Genomic DNA, 18,581 nt, shown 5'->3' on the forward strand with positions numbered 1-18,581 from the left:
AAAGGTAGGAAACGGGGTTCTGGCTTGTTTTATTTTAAAAAAAAACCACCACCCACCTGTTTAAAAAATACCTATTTGTTAATGGAAATTTAGCTGAAGAAAATACAGCTCTACCAATCAAAGCCAGCCATTCACAACATCTCAGTGATAGCGAACTGTGGTCTTGACAGTCCACGTGGACCGTCTGCACCGCCAGGCGTGAGCTGGTGAGCTGAGTGCGTGAACTGGCCGGCCACCCACCTCCACACCGGTGCTTCGGTTCAGCCGGACAGTCCTGGGTTACGTATGGCCGTTTCTGCACTTGCACAATGTCTGCATCCACTAGCGGTTTTTTCCAAAGATGCCCTGTCGTCCTCAGATGTGAGATCCTGGTAGATTTTCCTGACCCTCGAGACTCAGAGTGTGGTCTCCTCTCAGAGCCCCACCCAGACCAGGACTCTCAGCCAACACCTTGGTGAGGTCTTGGGTGACCTGAAAGCACTCAGGTTTGACAAACACTGACCTTGGTCTGTTGAGGGGTGTGTGGCTCTTAAGAAATGAAGAGAAATTTATACTGATGCCATGAAACAAGCACCAGGAACTTGATTAGGTCCGTTGTGTCATATTCTCCGTATGGATCACGTATTTCTCAGTCCGACTAGAGCTGACGAAGGACAACCATTCCTCTGCTGGATACCACTCACTGTGGTCGGCAGGAATAGAAACATGACCTTCGTCAAAGTGTTCTCTAATAGGATTTCACTGCAGACGGCCATCCCCACAGGCTGTCTGACGAGGTTCTACTGCCTTTTCTGCTCTACAGTCACGGGGACACAGCCGCGTTTTCACAGTGGAGCTGAGGGGAAAACAAGAAGAGCCTCTGTCCTCCGCGGACCTTTTCTTCTCCTCTCATCCTCGGTGCTCTATGCAGGGAAGCTGTGGCATAAAACAGAGAGCAAAACCCTATGTCAAACCTCACATAGCCTGAAAGGAGATAAAAGAGCCAGGGACCTGGTGTGCCCTTTTTTCCTGGAACCAGGACAAATTTTAAAGCCAGTCGTTCTTAGGGGTCTTTTTATGAAGTCTCCTCATTCACAAGTTTTTAACATCATATTAAAAAACAACTCATGGGGCTTCCCTGGTGGCGCAGTGGTTGAGAGTCCGCCTGCCGATGCAGGGGACACGGGTTCGTGCCCCAGTCCAGGAAGATCCCACATGCCGCGGAGCGGCTGGGCCCGTGAGCCATGGTCGCTGAGCCTGCGCGTCCAGAGCCTGTGCTCCGCAACGGGAGAGGCCACAACAGTGAGAGGCCCGCGTACAGCAAAAAAAAAAAAAAAAAAAAAAAAAAAAACAACTCATGTATCTGTTTTATATTATCAAAAGTAAAGTTTTTGTTCAGAGAATGAATCTTGCAGAATATTTTGCATATTCAGAAGCTTCAAATCTTACCCAAACTTTTTTTTTTCAAAAAACAAGGTTTTTTTCACATTATAAGAAAATTCAGAAAAGGCAAAATAGTATGTGGAAGACAGTGGAAAATTCCTCAAACCCACACTAAGAAACCACAGTCTGCAGGTTTCGCTTCCATTGACATTTATACATTCAGCTGGAACTTTTAAACACCACTTAAAAAAAATAACTTCAGTGTAGAAAAAGCATATTTAAAAAGCCTGCTGATGAGCTGTCAGTAGCTACTCAGACTAAAAGTGAAAAGGGTTCTGTGGTCTGAAAAGCATTAGATAAACACCAGAAAGTTTTGCACCAGGAAGACCGCTCAAATCTTACAAATGAGGGCGGGGTACCGGGCCGCTTCCTACCCACGTGGGCCTCCTCCCTCAGGCTCTGCAAAGTGGCCCTGTTGGGCGGGGAATTAAAATCTCTATTTGTATCTCCCCAATTCAGGCTCCGGCATCCTGCTGTTTATTTTCCACGCAAACTTTCTGGGTAAAGAGGTCATTGCTCGCCTCTGTGGACCGTGTAGTGTACAAGCTGTCGTTTTAAATGATAAATTTCAACTCCCTGTTTTCCTGGTAAGTTTCTATAGTTCATTACTGAGGAGTACAGTCTTCTAACCAAAAGCACAGATGACATAAATTCTTCTGTTAATTGTAGTTGTTGGAAATGGCAATAATCCATAATCATAAATTGTTTTAATTGGTATCTGTGCTTTAAATTATGTTTACCAAGTCTTGGAGCTAACATTTTGAAGATAAATTCTTAGGTACAAGAAAGATCCTATCTAAATATTATGCCTTTTAATGCCATTATAATTACAAATGTTCACTTAAAGGAAATTTAGGGAACTCAAAAAGAAAAGCATGCCCGTGCATGGTTCAAAAACCGAAATATAAACACTGAATAACACTGGTTGTATTTATGCCTAGTTTAATTTTAGGTGATCACAGTATAATTTTGATTTTTATTCATTGTGAACTTTTTGTCTTATAAATTTTATTTTTGGCTGCGTTGGGTCTTCGTTGCTGTGCGTGGGCTTTTCTCTGGTTGTGGCGAGTGGGAACTCCTTTTCGTTGCGGTGCGGTGGCTTCTCTTGTTGGCAGAGCACAGGCTCTAGGCACGTGGGCTTCAGTAGTCGTGGCACACGGGCGTAGCTGCTTCGCGGCATGTGGGATCTTCCCGGACCAGGGCTCGAAGTCGTGTCCCCTGCATCAGCAGGCGGATTTAGCCACTGTGCCACCAGGGAAGCCCCACTGTGAACGTTTTAAAATATAAATATATAATAACTAAACTAATAGTGGCTATGTAAATTCCTTAGCATTAAAAATGCCCTTGAAGAATCGTTGTGTATGTTTCCTTTGCCACATATAAAATTCTCTCCTTAGGATGAATTTAACTGGTTATGAAGATTTTTTTTTTTTTTTTTGGTTATGAAGATTTTTAACGTGCATGCTGTATACGGCTGGATACATTCTAATGCTGAAGATTTTTTATCTATATATAGTTTTTCCAGATAAATGTTATCTCTTTAATGCAAGGGAAAAGTAAAGAAACCACAGCATGTTGTCTTATAAAGAAATTCAAACAAACTTGTATTTTCTTCTACATCACTAGTCTTAAAGGTTTCTGGAGTCTGGCTGTGTCTAGATGGAGAAGTCTGTCTGCAGAAATGCTGATCTTTTTGGTCTCTTCCCCAGGACAGTCATTTCGTTTACTCGTTCAGCCCCGCCGCAGGCCTCAATAAACTCTTTATAAGGTTGACGGAAGCGCCGTCTGCTAAGGTAAGAATCTCCTTGCATCTGCTCTCACTGCTCAGGTCGTTCCTTCAGGTCACATTATTAGAGAAGGTTTTCAGGAATGTCATGCTGTTCCTGGTGTGCCTGCCTGGGTCTGAAATGATTTCAACCCTCTTTGATATCCATGGTGTGCAGCAGTCTGGTGATGTTCTGTGCTTTTGATATTTAATTGCCAGATGGATCACTGACCGGAACAGTCTGTGTAACAGTACAATTAACGTAGTAACCTAAAAACCCAATTGGACTTTTTAAAATTTATTTTATTTATTTATTTTTGGCTGCATTGGGTCTTCGTTGCTGCGTGCAGGCTTTCTATAGTTATGGCGAGAGTTGGCGCGCAGGCTTTGGTAGCTGTGGCACGTGGGCTCAGCAGTTGTGGCGCACGGGCTTAGTTGCTCTGCGGCATGTGGGATCTTCCCGGCCCAGGGCTCGAACCCATCTCCCCTGCATTGGCAGGTGGATTCTTAACCACTGCACCACCAGGGAAATCCCTCAATTGGACTTTTTAATTAAAATAATGGTAGTCTAACAACCCACACTGATAACCAATTTGACAGTATTGCCAAAGAAGGGAAACAAGTCTTGCCCATGTGTGCTTTTTTTTCCCCTCTTCTAACAAAGGGGAACTCTTGAAATATATGCTTTTTTTTCTTTCAACAGGTTAAGTTGCTAATAGGTGCGTACAGAGTACAGCTGCAATGACCAAAGAATTGGGAGAGTTATTCTCAGACCTATTTCTAAACACTCTTCAAAGCAGTATGGAATTCTGGCACAGCTCACACTTCCAAATTAAGTTTCTTCTGTAAGCCTCTTGCATTTAAGGCCTGTCAGTCTGAGAGATGGGGCATGGTGCATCTAACATATAAGACACAGATGTAAGTATTTGTGCCAGTGTTCTGAAATCTAGATATTGTGTCCAGACTGTATGTTTTTCCACAGTGTGGAATGGTTCATATGAGGATTATTTAAGAAAATTAAAACTTTTTTTTAACTTGAAATTTTTTACTAGCCCTAGTGAATTTTTGTGTTTTAAGAAAAAAAAAAATCCAGTGGGAATGTTAGCACTAAGTTAATGTGTGAGTTTGCATCCCTTGAAGTAGGACTAATCTAAGGTGGTAGGCGGGTTTGAGGGAGGAGGTCTGATCTTTCCAACGTGCCACTGACACAGATCCCGAGTAGGTGACAACTTTATATATCTGCAGGTTACCCTTTATTGTTTGAAAAGATAATAAATCAATCTGAGATATAGCCAAAAAAAAACCCCCAGAAACCAGACATTATGAGCATAAAAGGAGATATTACATGTGGACTTTATCTTTGTTCTTGGAATCCATCAAGTCATTTTGAACAGCCAGATCTTGTTACTTATTTTGAACACTGGGAAGGCCAGCCAGGCTTTGCCACACTCTGCCTCCTGAGAAGAGTGACTGCCCACAGGTCTAACGCTTATATTCTTTCAAGAAATATTTGGCAGACTAATGAATCAAGCTGTCTGGGTTATGGAAATGTATAAAATTGTTAATTTCCAGATTAGCTTTATAATTGCATGAGTTACAATTTTAATGAAAAAATTTCAGAATGTCACATACGTCATCCCTCATCATCCATGGGGAATTGGTTCCAGGACCCCCCTCAGATACCAAGATCTGAGGATGCTCAAGTCCTTGTGTCATATTTGCATTTAACCCCTTGAGTATCACCCCCCATATACTTTAACTCATGTCTGGATGAACTTACAATGCCTAATACAAGGTAAATGCTATGTAAATAGTTGTAAACACAGTGTAAATTCTACGTAAAGAGGTCCTGGTGTGCAGCAAATTCAAGTTTTGCTTTTTGGAACTTGCTGGAAAATTTTTCTTCTTCCCCGGTTATTTTCCATCTGTGGTTTGTTGAGTCTGTGGATACTAAGAGCTAACCCACACACACTGTAGAGGTACTTCAGAGCACAACTGCCTTTTCCTACTTTCCTCAATAAAATACCACAATGCTGGTCTTGCTAGTTTCTTTCTGAAGTCTCAGGACTTCAAAACAAGGTGGATACGAAATGTATAGTTTAGCTAAACAATGGCTGGGATTAGACTTTTCAACGATACTGAACGCTGTACTCCTGCTGCAGCTAACCTCACAGCCACGAGCTCTATTTCAGCGGTGGTGCACCCTGTCCAATACATGTAAGAGAAATGGGTTTTTAAAAAACATTCCCATCACCTCAAAAGCCTGCCTAGGTAACACCTTTACAGGAGCACTAGGTCTTTTCATCTGAACTTGCTTCTCTATAGCCCTGGGGGGGGAAATTCTGACCAGGATGATGAGGTCTTGGACTTCTCCACTTGATAAGGCAGCCAATCGCATCAGATACTTCAGTTAATGCTGCTACTTTGATATTTAAATAAGTGTGAACAATGACTGCCCTGAAAAAGCAATTCTCCAGCAGCACCTTATCAAAGGTTTGCAGATATGCTAGTACTACCTGTGGAAAGCAAAGCCATCTCCTTGTGACTTGTGTAGTTATACCGGGCACACAGTACAGAATGCGTAAGTGGAGCGTCATCACCCTCTAGGCCATGGGCGGGGCCATAACTTCAAGCGGGATGCATGGCTCTTTTGATCCAACTCACTGAAAAATCATCACTCCTCAGCTATCACTACTTTCCGGTGTATGCTGAGGTAAGGACATGATGCGTAGTCGGGTTATCCAATTAATTTAACTTACTAACCATACCACCCAGATCTGGTCACCACTAATCAGTATGCTGCAGTAGAAAGCACCTTACACATCCTTTTGCCTACAATACCCAGTACCAAAGAGCAGTGCCTAGTACCTCATACCCGCCGATAAATGCTGGACTACAGCTGGATGAGGAGTTTGGATTTAGTCCAGGAATACAAGCTACTCAACTTCATACGCTATCCTCTCAAGTCATTCCCGTCTTAAATTCTTCAACTTGTAGAATGTATTCAGTGGAGTGTTAGGAGGTTGCAGTTTGAAGCTCAGGTGCTGCTTTCAGAATTCTACTCGGCAGGGTTACACTGAGAGCCTCCAGTTACCTTATGAGAATTTACTGGTTCATTAATAGTAATTTACTGCTGCTGGCAAGGTTTTAGCATCCAGAACGTTGACAGCAAGACCTTTATAAAGCATTAACCATGAAACTCCAGTGTCTTTGCATAAAAACGGGGAAAAACATAAAAGTGCAAGGAGGATGATCAGCAAAGACCAGGCAACAGCAGGACACAGATACAAGGAGAGTACCACATGGTGATTTATACAATGAAATAAGAATTTAGAAAGACTGGGGACTTCCCTGGTGGTCCAGTGGTTGAGACTGCGCTTGCACTGCGGGCAGCGTAGGTTTGATCCCTGGTTGGGGAACTAAGATCCTACATGCTGCGCAGCCAAAAAAAAAATGTATATAAACTTGTATGTACAAGAACATATATGTAAGAATTTAGAAAAATTTAATATTTCATGCAGTTAATATGTTTCATAGCATAATACGGTACAAACCCCTAAAGTTATTTTGACATCCTAAAGCTTTACTGAGTAGGATCAGAAGAAAACGGGTGGAATCCATACCACTTCCCTCCATCCTCTGCTCACCTGCAGACGGTGTTCCTTTCCAACAAAATCTGGGATTTCCAGGCCTGACTGCTCCCTCCTGGTACAGAAGAGCCTTGCTACTGGGGTGGAAAATGGTAGTAACAATGAGGTTCACAATTCAGTCAGGACCAAATTAAAACAAAATTGGGAAACAGTCATCTGAGCTCCCAGAACGCCAGCCCCAGGTGGAGTCTAACCCGATCAGCTCCGCTGCTCCACCGCGCAGTCTGTGCCTTGACTCGTGTCCCCGTTATTTGCTTCCCTTGGGCCAAGCTATATGTGTTAGCGAAAACATGATTTTTCTCACTTGAACAAAGCCAAATTTCTTCTGAGTAGTTCCTTTCTTGAGGACTGACCCAAACTTCCAGGTTACATGAGGTGATAAAAGAAAACCCTCCAGTGGTTTCCATTTACTGGGGGGGGTGGTTGGTTGCTCTGTGACCATAACATTTGCCAGCATTAGCCAGCAAGTGTGCCAGGGGGACGGTATATAACTTAGGAAAACAACCTGGATCAAAGTGTCATAACTGCTCATGTATCCGTAGACTGTTATATAAAGTAATAAATTAAAAAATAAGATTCTTCTGGCTTGTTTCTCCTGTGTCATTAAAATCATTTCTCCCAGACCTCTCTGGTGGCGCAGAGGTTAAGAATCCACCTGCCAATGCAGGGGACACGGATTCGAGCCCTGGTCCGGGAAGATCCCACATGCCGCGGAGCAGCTAAGGCTGTGCGCCACAACTACTGAGCCTGCGCTCTAGAGCCCGCGAGCCACAACTACGGAGCCTGTGCACCACAACTACTGAAGCCCACGCGCCTAGAGCCCGTGCTCTGCAACAAGGAGCCACCGCAATGAGAAGCCCGCACACGGCAACGAAGAGAAGCCCCCGCTCACCGCAACTAGAGAAAGCCCGCATGCAGCAATGAAGACCCGACGTAGCCAAAAATAATTTAAAGAAAAATTTTTTTCTCCCACAAAATGACCTGAAAAGAAAAAACTAATTGTTAGAAAACAGGAAGTAATATTGCATATTTTTGTAAAGGAAGAACAAAGAGGTTTCAGTTATAAAGAAAATAATTTACTGGGCTAGAATTACTGATCAGGAAACCTAAAAAATATTCAAGACCTGAATTTGTATATTCTGCCTATAAAACCTTCTACAACTAGTATTTCATTGTGCCTCAACCCAGAGCAGCACCACATCGTTAAGAAATGAAAATTCCTGGGCTTTTAAACCACAGACTGGGGGCCCAGCAGTCTGTGTTCTGATACAAGAGATTCTCCTACACCTTCAAAGTATGAGAACCAACGTTTTAAATAAGATTTCTAAAAGGGGAAACTGTCAAGTTACTTCCTTCTACTAGAATTAAATACATATTTGGCATTTTATTTAACTTTCATAAAGTTAATCTCTTCCTGGAATGAATAGTTTCTTTTCACTGACCAGAAAATGAGATCTGGAATGAAAAGCAGTTATTTAACTAAAAACAAAACAAAACAAAACAACAAAAAAAACCCCGGAATACTGTTAACCAAAAGATGGCCACATGAAACCACAGCTTCACTATCACAGCACAATTCACCTATGTACATTAGGGTTTTTTTTCCTTATTCGTATATTTTGAGATTATTTCTTCAAATTTTATTTAAGTAAGGAACCTACTTAACACAACACTTGGAAAATTTAATACCAACAAAGTGCCCAAACAATATAAAGTGATTCTCTGTAAACCTATTTCAAAGGGCAATTATAATTTCATCCGTAAAAACCAGAATTACCTGGAGAGCTTTTGAAAATAAAGCATGATCAAGTAAAAGGGGGCTGGAGGGGTCGGAGTTCCTTGGCGGCCCAGTGGTGAGGACTCAGCGCCTTCACTGCCGTGGCCTGGGTTCAAGCCCTGGTCGGGGAACTGAGATCCAATAAGCTGTGCAGCACGGCCAAAATATAATAAAATAAACTCTTGGATCCCACCCCCCCACACACACACAAACACCCACCCCTGAAGATTTTATTGTTCAGTAGAGCAAGTATGTACCTGGGAATCTGCATTTTCAACAAGTTTCCAGGTGACAGTGATGTGGATCCAGGGACCAGCGTTGAGAACCACGACCCAACGTTAATTTTCTAGAGCTGGATAAATAGCGTGAGAGACAGCTGTCACATTTTTGTGCCCATGAGTCGTCAGATACTTTGAAAAGATGACATTTCCCAAAGGTATGGTACCTATCAGTGCTTCTCACTCAGTGTGGACGCACATCCCCTGGAACCATGTTAAACTGGGCGGTCTGATTCGATGAGCCTGTGTGTACCGAGATTCTCACCTTGCGAGCAGCTCTCAGGAAAGGCTGATGCTCCTGGCTCCCAGGACCACAGCTGTAACAAGAATAGATTAGAATCACCATGTAAGGGGGTGGGGGGGTAGGGAAGAAATAAAATAATACTTTTTGCATCTATTAGGGTGACAACACACCATCATCACAGTTCTATCATACAGATCACATAGCGTAAATGACTCTAAAGAATTTTATGTCTTTAAGAAATACTGGAAAAAACAATAAAATAATGGAAAAACTGTTACCCTCTAAAAAGGTGGGAAGCAGCAAAGGAGAAATGGAGCTAGTGTCCCTAGCTTGAATCTGAATTTATGATATTAAACCATTTTAAGATCACACACTTTCCAAAGGACCACAAGACTAAAATTTTAGGCTTGGAATCACTGAAAAACAAGAGGGATTTTTTTTTCCCTTCGTACATAAGACCTGTGTAACACATCGTTTCTATTCCCAGTCCAGTTTTGCCAGAAGACAAATCAATATACACATTACTACCAGTGGGGAAAGACAAGGGCAATTTGGAGCTAAAAATACCCTCCAATCTTCCTCAAAGAAAAGGGCAGTAGCGCTGGGAGCCGCATAAGACAGGCAGAGAAGCAGAGGTTTCAACTGTGCCATGAGCTATACAGTGTTATCCCACTGACTCTGATACGGGGACCGGGAAGGACAGAGGGAGCTGCTACAACAGGTGCTGACCTGAAGGGAGACTCCAGCGTTTCCTGTCTCTCGACTTCGGTTCACCCCGGAAACCAAATTTCAGGTAGCTTCATCCATGTTTTCTTTTCTCCTAGGATTACAATAAAATCAGACTTAGCCTCTTAAAAACAAGTTTCAACGATCAATTAAAAAACACAAGCGATAACTCACTTCCTACAGTCCGTGACAGGAATCAAGTTCCCTTAAGATGCCGTTTAGTCTTTACCTCATCTGATTATGTCCATTCAGTAAGGATTTTCCTTTCATTTCCTCTAAGAACATCAACTGACTTAAAATTCAGCTAAATTTTGTTTCAGCATCAGAGTAAACACTGTTAAATCCACGACGCTGAAAGTCTCCCTCTTATTTTCCATAGGTCCTCTCGTCTGGACTGCTGGTCCCTCAGCACACCACAGCCCAAGACCCTTATAATCCAAAATCCTACATAGGATCCTGATTCCTATCCTATGTACAAAATTTTACTCTGCTTGTACCAAGGCAGGGCACACAAACGTGTCTGCTGTGCTCCATCAGAAGACGACCTGCTTACCTACCCAGACAGCAGGCACTCCAGGTTTTCTGCTAAGGTCCAGGTTTATGTTTATTGTTACCTCATGCCTATGAAATGTGTTTTGTAACATACCTGAAATATCAGCGCAGTAATACACAATTACAACTGAGAGATAAATACCCAGCTTTGGGCTCAATATTTTTAAAGTGAGGGTACATGACCCAAAGATACTGGAAATAATTATCCTAAATTGGCAGTTTTCAAACTCATTTGGGTCTGAAATTCTCCTGAGAATTGGATGAAGTATGACCCACCCCCGCCAAAAAGTATGTGCAAAAATTATGTACACAAAACTCTGCATGTGAATTAATCAGACTCATAGATTCCACTAATACGCCACAATGATCCAACAGGATCCATGGTCCCACTTTAAAAACCTTAAATATTTTTTCAAGCAAAGCATGCCATAAATCAACAAAAATTATCTCGCCTATTATTTCCATCTTCAACTAGCATTCTTACACTGGTTTTATAACTGTATCACTTATATATACTTTGCCTTTGGTAAAGTTAAGGATGGACAAGAAGAATAAATGGAACCATAAATCAAACTGGACAACTGGATTACTTAATTCTTAAAGACACAATGACACCAGGTCTACTAAAAGAACAATCACTAGAGTTCTGTTTAAAGAGGTGGTACTATAACTAAGGGGCCAGGTTTATTGTGTACTGGGTTGTAACCAACTCTAATTAGACAGTTACGGATGTGCTGATACACACCCATTCAGTGATGCTCGTAATACGGAGTTAAGAGTCTGGGAAGGCCTAGAAAGCTGATGCACTTTCCTATGTTCTGATCCTCGAGAACACCCAAATATGAAAATCAACCAACAACTGCATCTAAAGAAAAGGTTTTCTTTTTTTTTTTTGGCTGTGCCACACAGCTTGCAGGACCTTAATTCCCCCGATCAGGGATCGAACCCAGGCCCGTCAGTGAAAGTGCCAAGTGCTAGCCAATGGACTGCCAGGGAATTCCTTAAGAAAAGGACTTCAACTGAAATCTTAAGCCATAACTGTAAAAAAATCTATGTGGCAAAAGTAGTCTGTTTTAAATTAATTTTAGGATAAAACTGAGTAAGAACTGTGTGAGTTAATGTTTGATTTTACCCTCTCATGCCAACACATCTGAAATAGTTGGTAAAAATGAAAACAGAAAAGGCTCCTCCAACCACAGCCTAAGACTTTTTTCATATAGTGAGAAACCTGAACGGCCAGTACCACAGGCACTTTTCTGATGACTTTTCTGAAAGAATAAAACATTAAAACTACAGAAGGCACATTCTTAATGGTCAACTACGTACCAATGTACCTAGTATCTCGTTTTCCACTGAGTACACAAGTCAATCATTAACAAACTACATAGTCTGTATCACGTAATATAAATTATATATAAGTAACAGAAGTACACTCTAAGAAATAACTATGAAAGATAAGTACTACATAATTCAACAAGTATGGAGGCTGAGGAATACTCTACAAAAGCTCTTCCAATTACAACACATGAATTGTAAAAACCCAAGAAACAGGATTTTAATAATGACTCAAACTGAAAAATACCTTGCCAGAAATCAGCCTAAAAGGTAATGATCTCCTCTGGAGCAGACTCCCGTGATATGGAACCATAAAGGAACCACATTCTTTATTAGCTTGTTCTGCAGCAGGGCCTCCTTCTGAGAAACAAGTTCTGAAATTTGTAGGTATGGGGGAGGGGACGTCCACATGATCAAAGTCACCATCCGAGATCTTTCAACACACAACAGTGTTCACAACTGAATGTGACCCTCTGCCTTGATGGCAAAGACACAGACCACGATAGCGGCTGCTCAAATAATAAATAAACCAAATGCTATTACTACAGGCAATTCACAACAGCCAAAATATGCGGTATGCTTTGCACTGGAATAATTTTACTTTTCTGTTACCCAACAGATTCTCTTTAAGCAACAAAGAATATAGAGAAATAGTCTGTGACTAAGAGAACAATACATCAGAAAGATTAAGGCCAAAAATTCAAGTCATCATTTCCCAAGGAAACTTGAAAAAATACCCATGAAAGCTGTAAACCTGTAAAACCCATGCTAATACAACTACAAGTTCTTCCTGCTTTTTGATGTAATACAATGTAATACAACTTAAACTGATGAACAAATAAGAAAATATCGGGGCTTCCCTGGTGGCGCAGTGGTTAAGAATCCGCCTGCCAATGCAGGAGACACGGGTTCAAGCCCTGGTCCAGGAAGATCCCACACGCCACGGAGCAACTAAGCCCATGTGTGCCACAACTACTGAGCCTGAGCTCTGGAGCCCACGAGCCACAGCTACTGAAGCCCACGTGCCTAGAGCCCATGCTCCACAACAAGAGAAGCCACCGCGATGAGAAGCCCGCGCACCACAACGAAGAGTAGCCCCCGCTCGCCCCAACTTGAGAAAGCCGCACACAGCAACAAAGATCCAAGCCATAAATTAATTAATTAAAAAAATATATATATATACTTCCAATCGACTTAATTAATTAGAAGGCAGACACATTTTCTCAACATGTTTAATTTTCACATGACTCTTTTGGGTTGAAAGTTTGCAATAAAAATAACAAACTAAGGCTTTGATTTTCTATCAAATCCATGGATTTTCCAGCCAAGTTATCGCAAGTTGCCAGATATCACAAGTTCAATTATGTAATAAATAACTTGTCTTTCAGCTGGTATTATACAAAAATCCATAATATGAACATTCAATTTTGGATTCCCAATATCATCTGGCTTTTCAGAATTCTAATAAAGCTACCTAATCTTTTTTAAAAAATATCATAGGTTATACATAGATCGGTGAGTCTTACATCAGCCGGTAATGACACCACACAACCTAGTTATAAACAGCAATTAAGAGCATGGTGAGTAAGAGAAGGGCAAATGTACTTCACAAGAAAAGGTCTCTGAATGGCCAAAAGTATATGAAAAGGTATTCGACATCAGAAGGTACAGAGAAATGTAAATTAAACCACAGTGATATGCCTCCACACACAATAATGGCGAAGACTGACATGACTGACGACACTGACGCTGGCAAGGATCCATCACTGCTCGAGGGGTACGAGGCCGAGCTGACTATGGAAAACTGCTTGGCTGTTTCTAAGAAACATACACATACCTACACTCAGCAACTCCACTCCTAGATATTTTCCCCATGAAAAATGAAAAGTGTGATTTGTAGAAGAATGTTCACAGCAGATTTATTCTTAATAACCCCAAACTGGAAACTGCTCCAAGAATCCATCAACAGGAGACTCAACGGAGTGTGGCGTATTCACTCAGTGGTAATAAGACACATGCAACAACATATGTGAATCTCAAAAACACTATGTCCAGTGAAAAAGGCCAGAGGCAAAAGTGTATACATTGTAAGATTCCATTAGTATGAAGTTCAGAAACGAAAACTAACATATGATCAAAACGGACAAATTGTTGCCCCTGATACAGAATGGATGGACTGGAAAAGAGCACACAAGTTCCGAAGTTTATGAAAACTGAGGCTGTCAGTTTGTTTTGCCAAACAAAACTCACAAATTTTGCATAACAGGCAAGTCCAAATTTTTAAAACGCAAAATTTTAAGTATTTTTAAATTAAAGAATCAGAAAAGAATTTATTTTAAAGTTCACGTAGCAACTCAAAATTAAGAAATAAGTACTTAGGGCTTCCCTGGTGGAGCAGTGGTTAAGAATCTGCCTGCCAATGCAGGGGACACAGGTTCGAGCCCAGGTCCAGGAAGATCCCACATGCTGCAGAGCAACTAAGCCCGTGCGCCACAACTACTGAAGCCCGCGAGCCTAGAGCCCGTGCTCCGCAACAAGAGAAGCCACCACAATGAGAAGCCCGCGCACCACAACAAAGAGTAGCCACCGCTCGCCGCAACTAGAGACAGCCTGCACATCAATGAAGACCCAAGGCAGCCAAAAATAAATTAATTTTTTTAAAAAAAGAAATAAGTATGTAAGATAAGGTCATGTTCAAGTAAAGAGGTAAGAATCATCTATCACTGATAAATATTACGTAACACTGAAATCTAGAAAATACTGAAGAAACAAATCAAAGAATGAAACTTTTTCTGTTTTAGGCACAAGGCACATTTATTTTTTTAAAGTTTCTTCAGCTTTGAGATTTCACTGTTGGTCCAATGGTTAAGACTCTGTGCTTCCACTGCATGGGGGCACGGGTTCAATCCCTGGTCAGGGAAATAAGATCCCACATGCTGCATGGTGCAGGAAAAAAAAAAAAAAAAATTCAGCTTTATTGAGGGCAACTAAAATTTTCAGGAGAATAATTTACTGATACTACATGCCATCTTTTTCCTCAAAGGTCATAAATAACATTTACTGTAGTTACCAACATAAAGTTCAGCAAAGACTCATATAAAATCTAATAAAGTACAAATTGATAATTTTATGAAACATAATTAGTGCCTCTAAGAAAAGTTAACATTAACTCAGTTTCAAAGGCCCAGACCTGTATCTACTTGCCATATCTGCAAGGCAACTGTGATGAGAGAAAAAAGACCCTGGAAGTGAAAGATACCACTAAAATTTTCAAACTGAATTTTGTCCCCAAATTCCTACGAAGGTATTTCAAGTTAAACAAACAAACAAACAAACAGAAAGTAAAACTGTTCAAAAGGAAAAAACCCAGCAGCGTTAACATCTTGCGATCACCTAAGATTTCTCAAGTGCCCTGCCCAAAAGAGTCAAAGAAAACCTGCCTCTGTGGTCGCATAATGAGGTTAAGTTTTAAAAACAAGTTCAACTACATCAACAAAAACTGCATTTTTAGTTCAAGATGACATGATCATTATGAACTTACATGTTCAGCGTCCACGGTTTTCTGTAAAAGTTCAACATTCCAAGTAAATTATTGCCACATCAAAGAATCCCACAGTAGTTATTTCACGAATTAACCATGTTCATATATAATGAAAAGGAACTAGAATGAACTACCAAATGATAATTTGATAATTATCAGATTTTTGATAATAAGTTTATTTTTCAACATATACTTAAAACCACTTAAAAACAGCATCTACTGTTACTTACTTTGAAGATATCATGTAAATCAACAAACTAGGAAAAACATTACTGGCAGAATCCATTATGCGTTCATATGCAGTAAATAACATCACAATGTTGTACTGGGGAGAAACTACTCAAACACCAAACAAGTTTAATGTGAATTGTGGTGAGCTGATCATCTATTCAGATGTACTTAAATACAGGGTAAAAAACAGGTGCTGCGCTATGTCAGTGGGGAGGCCAGGATGCTCTTTTGCCCTGGGCACCTTCTACCAAGCCCTCCTTGCTGGGAACTGCTTCTGAGTTAGTGTGTCCTAAATGGTATTTACATGAAAATACACTGAGGTGGTTAAACATTTTAATGCTTTGTTCTGAACACAAGATGCCAACATTTCATCTAAAAAAAGGGACTGAAAAGTCTAAAAACGGAAGGGAGAGTTTAAAACAAAATCTTGTCATATATTTAAAATGCACAGAATGTCCTGGTTACTGATTACCAGAGTTTGAGAAATTACTAAGACTGTGCAAACCAGGCATAAAAACCCCATAAAATACAGTCATAAATCTCACTTAACTTTTTGTGACTCTACATCACTTAAACATGCAACACACCCGCCTCAGCAAAGCTCAGAGGCTGCCCCCTGTCCCACTGCTCGGCCGGGGACCCCGAGCCCCCTCCTCAAAGACAGACAGGACCTCCCAAGTGGTGTGGGTGCCGCAGAGCCCCCTCGACTCCCTTTTTTAGACCATATATGCTACTTCCCGCTTTCAGTCACCACGAAGGCTTACGAGAACACTCAACTTTGACAAAAAACTGTGTGATATTAAAAAATCTCACTTTGACTTAACTCCAGTGTGAGCCTGGAAAAGCTGCCTGTTCACAGATTCAACAAAATGCAGCGAGCACGTGCAATGAGAGCCCCTACGCCTTAGGGAATTCACAGCAGCATTCCTCAATACGGTGGTTCAGAATCACTGAATTCTAACAGAAAAAAATGGAATTCAACTGAAACTGTTCACGTTACTAATGCATGAGCACTCCTACTGCAGTAAAGCAAAAAAGAGGAGGCAGGCGTTTCCACAGACTCCCCAGAAATCAGTCTGGAATCAAAGGCACAAAGTACAGAAGAGCCTGCGCTCAGCAACAAAGACCCAACACAGCCAAATATAGAAAGGAAGGAAGGAAGGAAGGAGGGAGGGAGGGAGGGAGGGAGGGAGGGAGGGAGGGAGGGAGGAAGCGAGCTGAAATAACTCTGGAGTTTTGACCACTATAAATTTGTGTGTGTGAGATCATCTAGCTATATCCAAATGACTGAAAAATAGGAAACTTAAATGGTATCTAGGTTGAAAATCAGACTCAAGTTTCTCCTTCCGTTTCCTGGCTACAGTTCAGTGGGGCCCATAGGTAACCTCCCTGTGTGTCTCAGGGGGCACCTGCCCCGAGTTGCCCTGAGCATTAAACAGACACCTTTTATTTATGACCATCAATGCGGTGCCCGTCTACTCTCCCTCCTCTTCCGTATCCCGGTCATTAATAGCCTTGGTGGACCAAGCCCAGCCACCGTCCACCCCTCTGGACTGGTCTGAATGGTCTGCCTGCCCTCTGGGGTCTCCTACAGTCAAGCCCCGGGGTCGCATCACCGCCCAGCCCAAGCCTCTCCTACGGCTCCTCGTCTCGTCAAGCGAGCCTTGTGGCCTCAGCACATGCTGCTCTAGTCTTGTGTTCTCAATGGGCCAGAACGGCCCCAAGAGGGAGCAAATGAGTTAGATGGCAAAAATCTTAACTCTTTTTTTTGTGTAAAGCACAAATACAGTATATAAACAGCTATTTGTGGTGCGGAAGTTTCACTGAATGGGAGGGCTGGCGGTCTCAATCACACAAAAATGGGATAAAAAGAGGGCTGAGAACATCCTTGGGCTGGTTCACTCCATTCCAGCCACAATCCCTTCCTTGCTAAATGGTACGCCCTCAGCTTGAACTGGGCTCGCCTTCAAGTCCAACTTTCCAAGTCTCCTCCTCCTGTCACTCACATCAGCTCAGAAGCCACCTCCTGCCCGGGGAGGCCTCCCCGACCGTCCGAGCTAAAATGGACAAATCTGTCTCCCCCGCCCAGCGATGTGCACTCCTGGCTGTGTCTACGGCCCTGGCCCAGCCACACCACGTGCTGGAGAACACTGCTCCCCTGCTCTAATACCCACGACACGTGAGGAAACAAAACAACCTTTCCTCTCTGGTCACACCTTGGAGAGAGAACACTTCACAATGACAATGGATACTGGAAAAAGTGACCTGTGACTAAGGCGATTCCAATTTTTCAAACAGCAAACTGTACTCATTCAGTCCTTGGGTGTACAAAGTACACATAATTACTACTATCTTAAGAGACAGAAACTTTTTAATTAAAAGAATCATTTCATTTTGCTACGAAGTGTTCAAATTTATATAATAATTCACTGAATAACAAACCATAAATCTTTGGGAATGAACACAAGTGTTTTTTAATATTTTATTAATTCTAGGTAAAGCTAACTTAAAACACAGCTTAGAGACTCCACCTTTTTGGTGTGTAAATGAAGTATCTCCCCCTCCAGTATTTCCAAGTAATACAAGATTTAAAATTCAAAGTGAAATTTTAATATGAACAGCAAAGGGGAGGGGAAGGATTTTTCTAAAAGAAAGACTTTTCGATTCTTCCTATTCTTTTTTTTTGCGGCACGCGGGGCCCTCACTGCCGTGGTCCCTCCCGCCGCGGAGCACAGGCTCCGGACGCCAGCGGCCATGGCTCACGGGCCCAGCCGCTCCTGCGGCATGTGGGATCCTCCCGCACCGGGGCACGAACCCGGGTCCCCTGCATCAGCAGGCGGACTCTCAACCACTGCGCCACCAGGGAAGCCCTCTTCCTATTCTTGATATTTAAGAAAGGAACTTCAAGTCAGGCACACCAATGTTAACAATATTCATTCCCATCGCTGAAGAACTGTAGAATTTTTTTTAAATGAAGATTTCTGAATTTGAGTCAAACGCCCTCCTGTATCACAAAGAATACACTGAGCCATTATTAAACTCACGCGGTACCTCTAGTAA

The 18,581-nt window shown here is 41.9% G+C and overlaps 1 protein-coding gene and 1 long non-coding RNA gene across 6 annotated transcripts in view; one reads left to right on the forward strand and one right to left on the reverse strand.

Annotated features, from left to right (window-relative positions):
• The window catches only part of MPHOSPH8 (M-phase phosphoprotein 8), a 49,857-nt gene extending 45,629 nt beyond the window's left edge, over positions 1–4,228 (forward strand). For all 4 annotated transcript variants that reach the window (XM_032610966.1, XM_032610967.1, XM_032610969.1 and 1 more), the window contains exons 12-14: positions 1,882–2,009; positions 3,132–3,215; positions 3,891–4,228. In XM_032610966.1, coding sequence (XP_032466857.1) covers positions 1,882–2,009; positions 3,132–3,215; positions 3,891–3,932 — 254 coding nt within the window. In that variant the 3' untranslated portion in view covers positions 3,933–4,228. The remainder of the gene's footprint in view (positions 1–1,881; positions 2,010–3,131; positions 3,216–3,890) is intronic.
• Positions 58–18,190, reverse strand: LOC116742999. 2 transcript variants are annotated; one of them, XR_004346647.1, is made up of 5 exons: positions 9,866–18,186; positions 9,158–9,209; positions 8,872–8,966; positions 6,835–6,914; positions 58–915 (listed from the first exon to the last, which is right to left on the reverse strand). It is a non-coding gene; the product is annotated as an uncharacterized LOC116742999 (long non-coding RNA). The 2 variants fall into 2 exon arrangements; XR_004346646.1 differs by having other exon boundaries at positions 6,835–8,966; positions 9,866–18,190.
• Between the last annotated feature and the right edge of the window lie 391 nt (positions 18,191–18,581).

The sequence above is a fragment of the Phocoena sinus genome, chromosome 18, assembly GCF_008692025.1.
Source record: "Phocoena sinus isolate mPhoSin1 chromosome 18, mPhoSin1.pri, whole genome shotgun sequence".
Classification (NCBI taxonomy): domain Eukaryota; kingdom Metazoa; phylum Chordata; class Mammalia; order Artiodactyla; family Phocoenidae; genus Phocoena; species Phocoena sinus.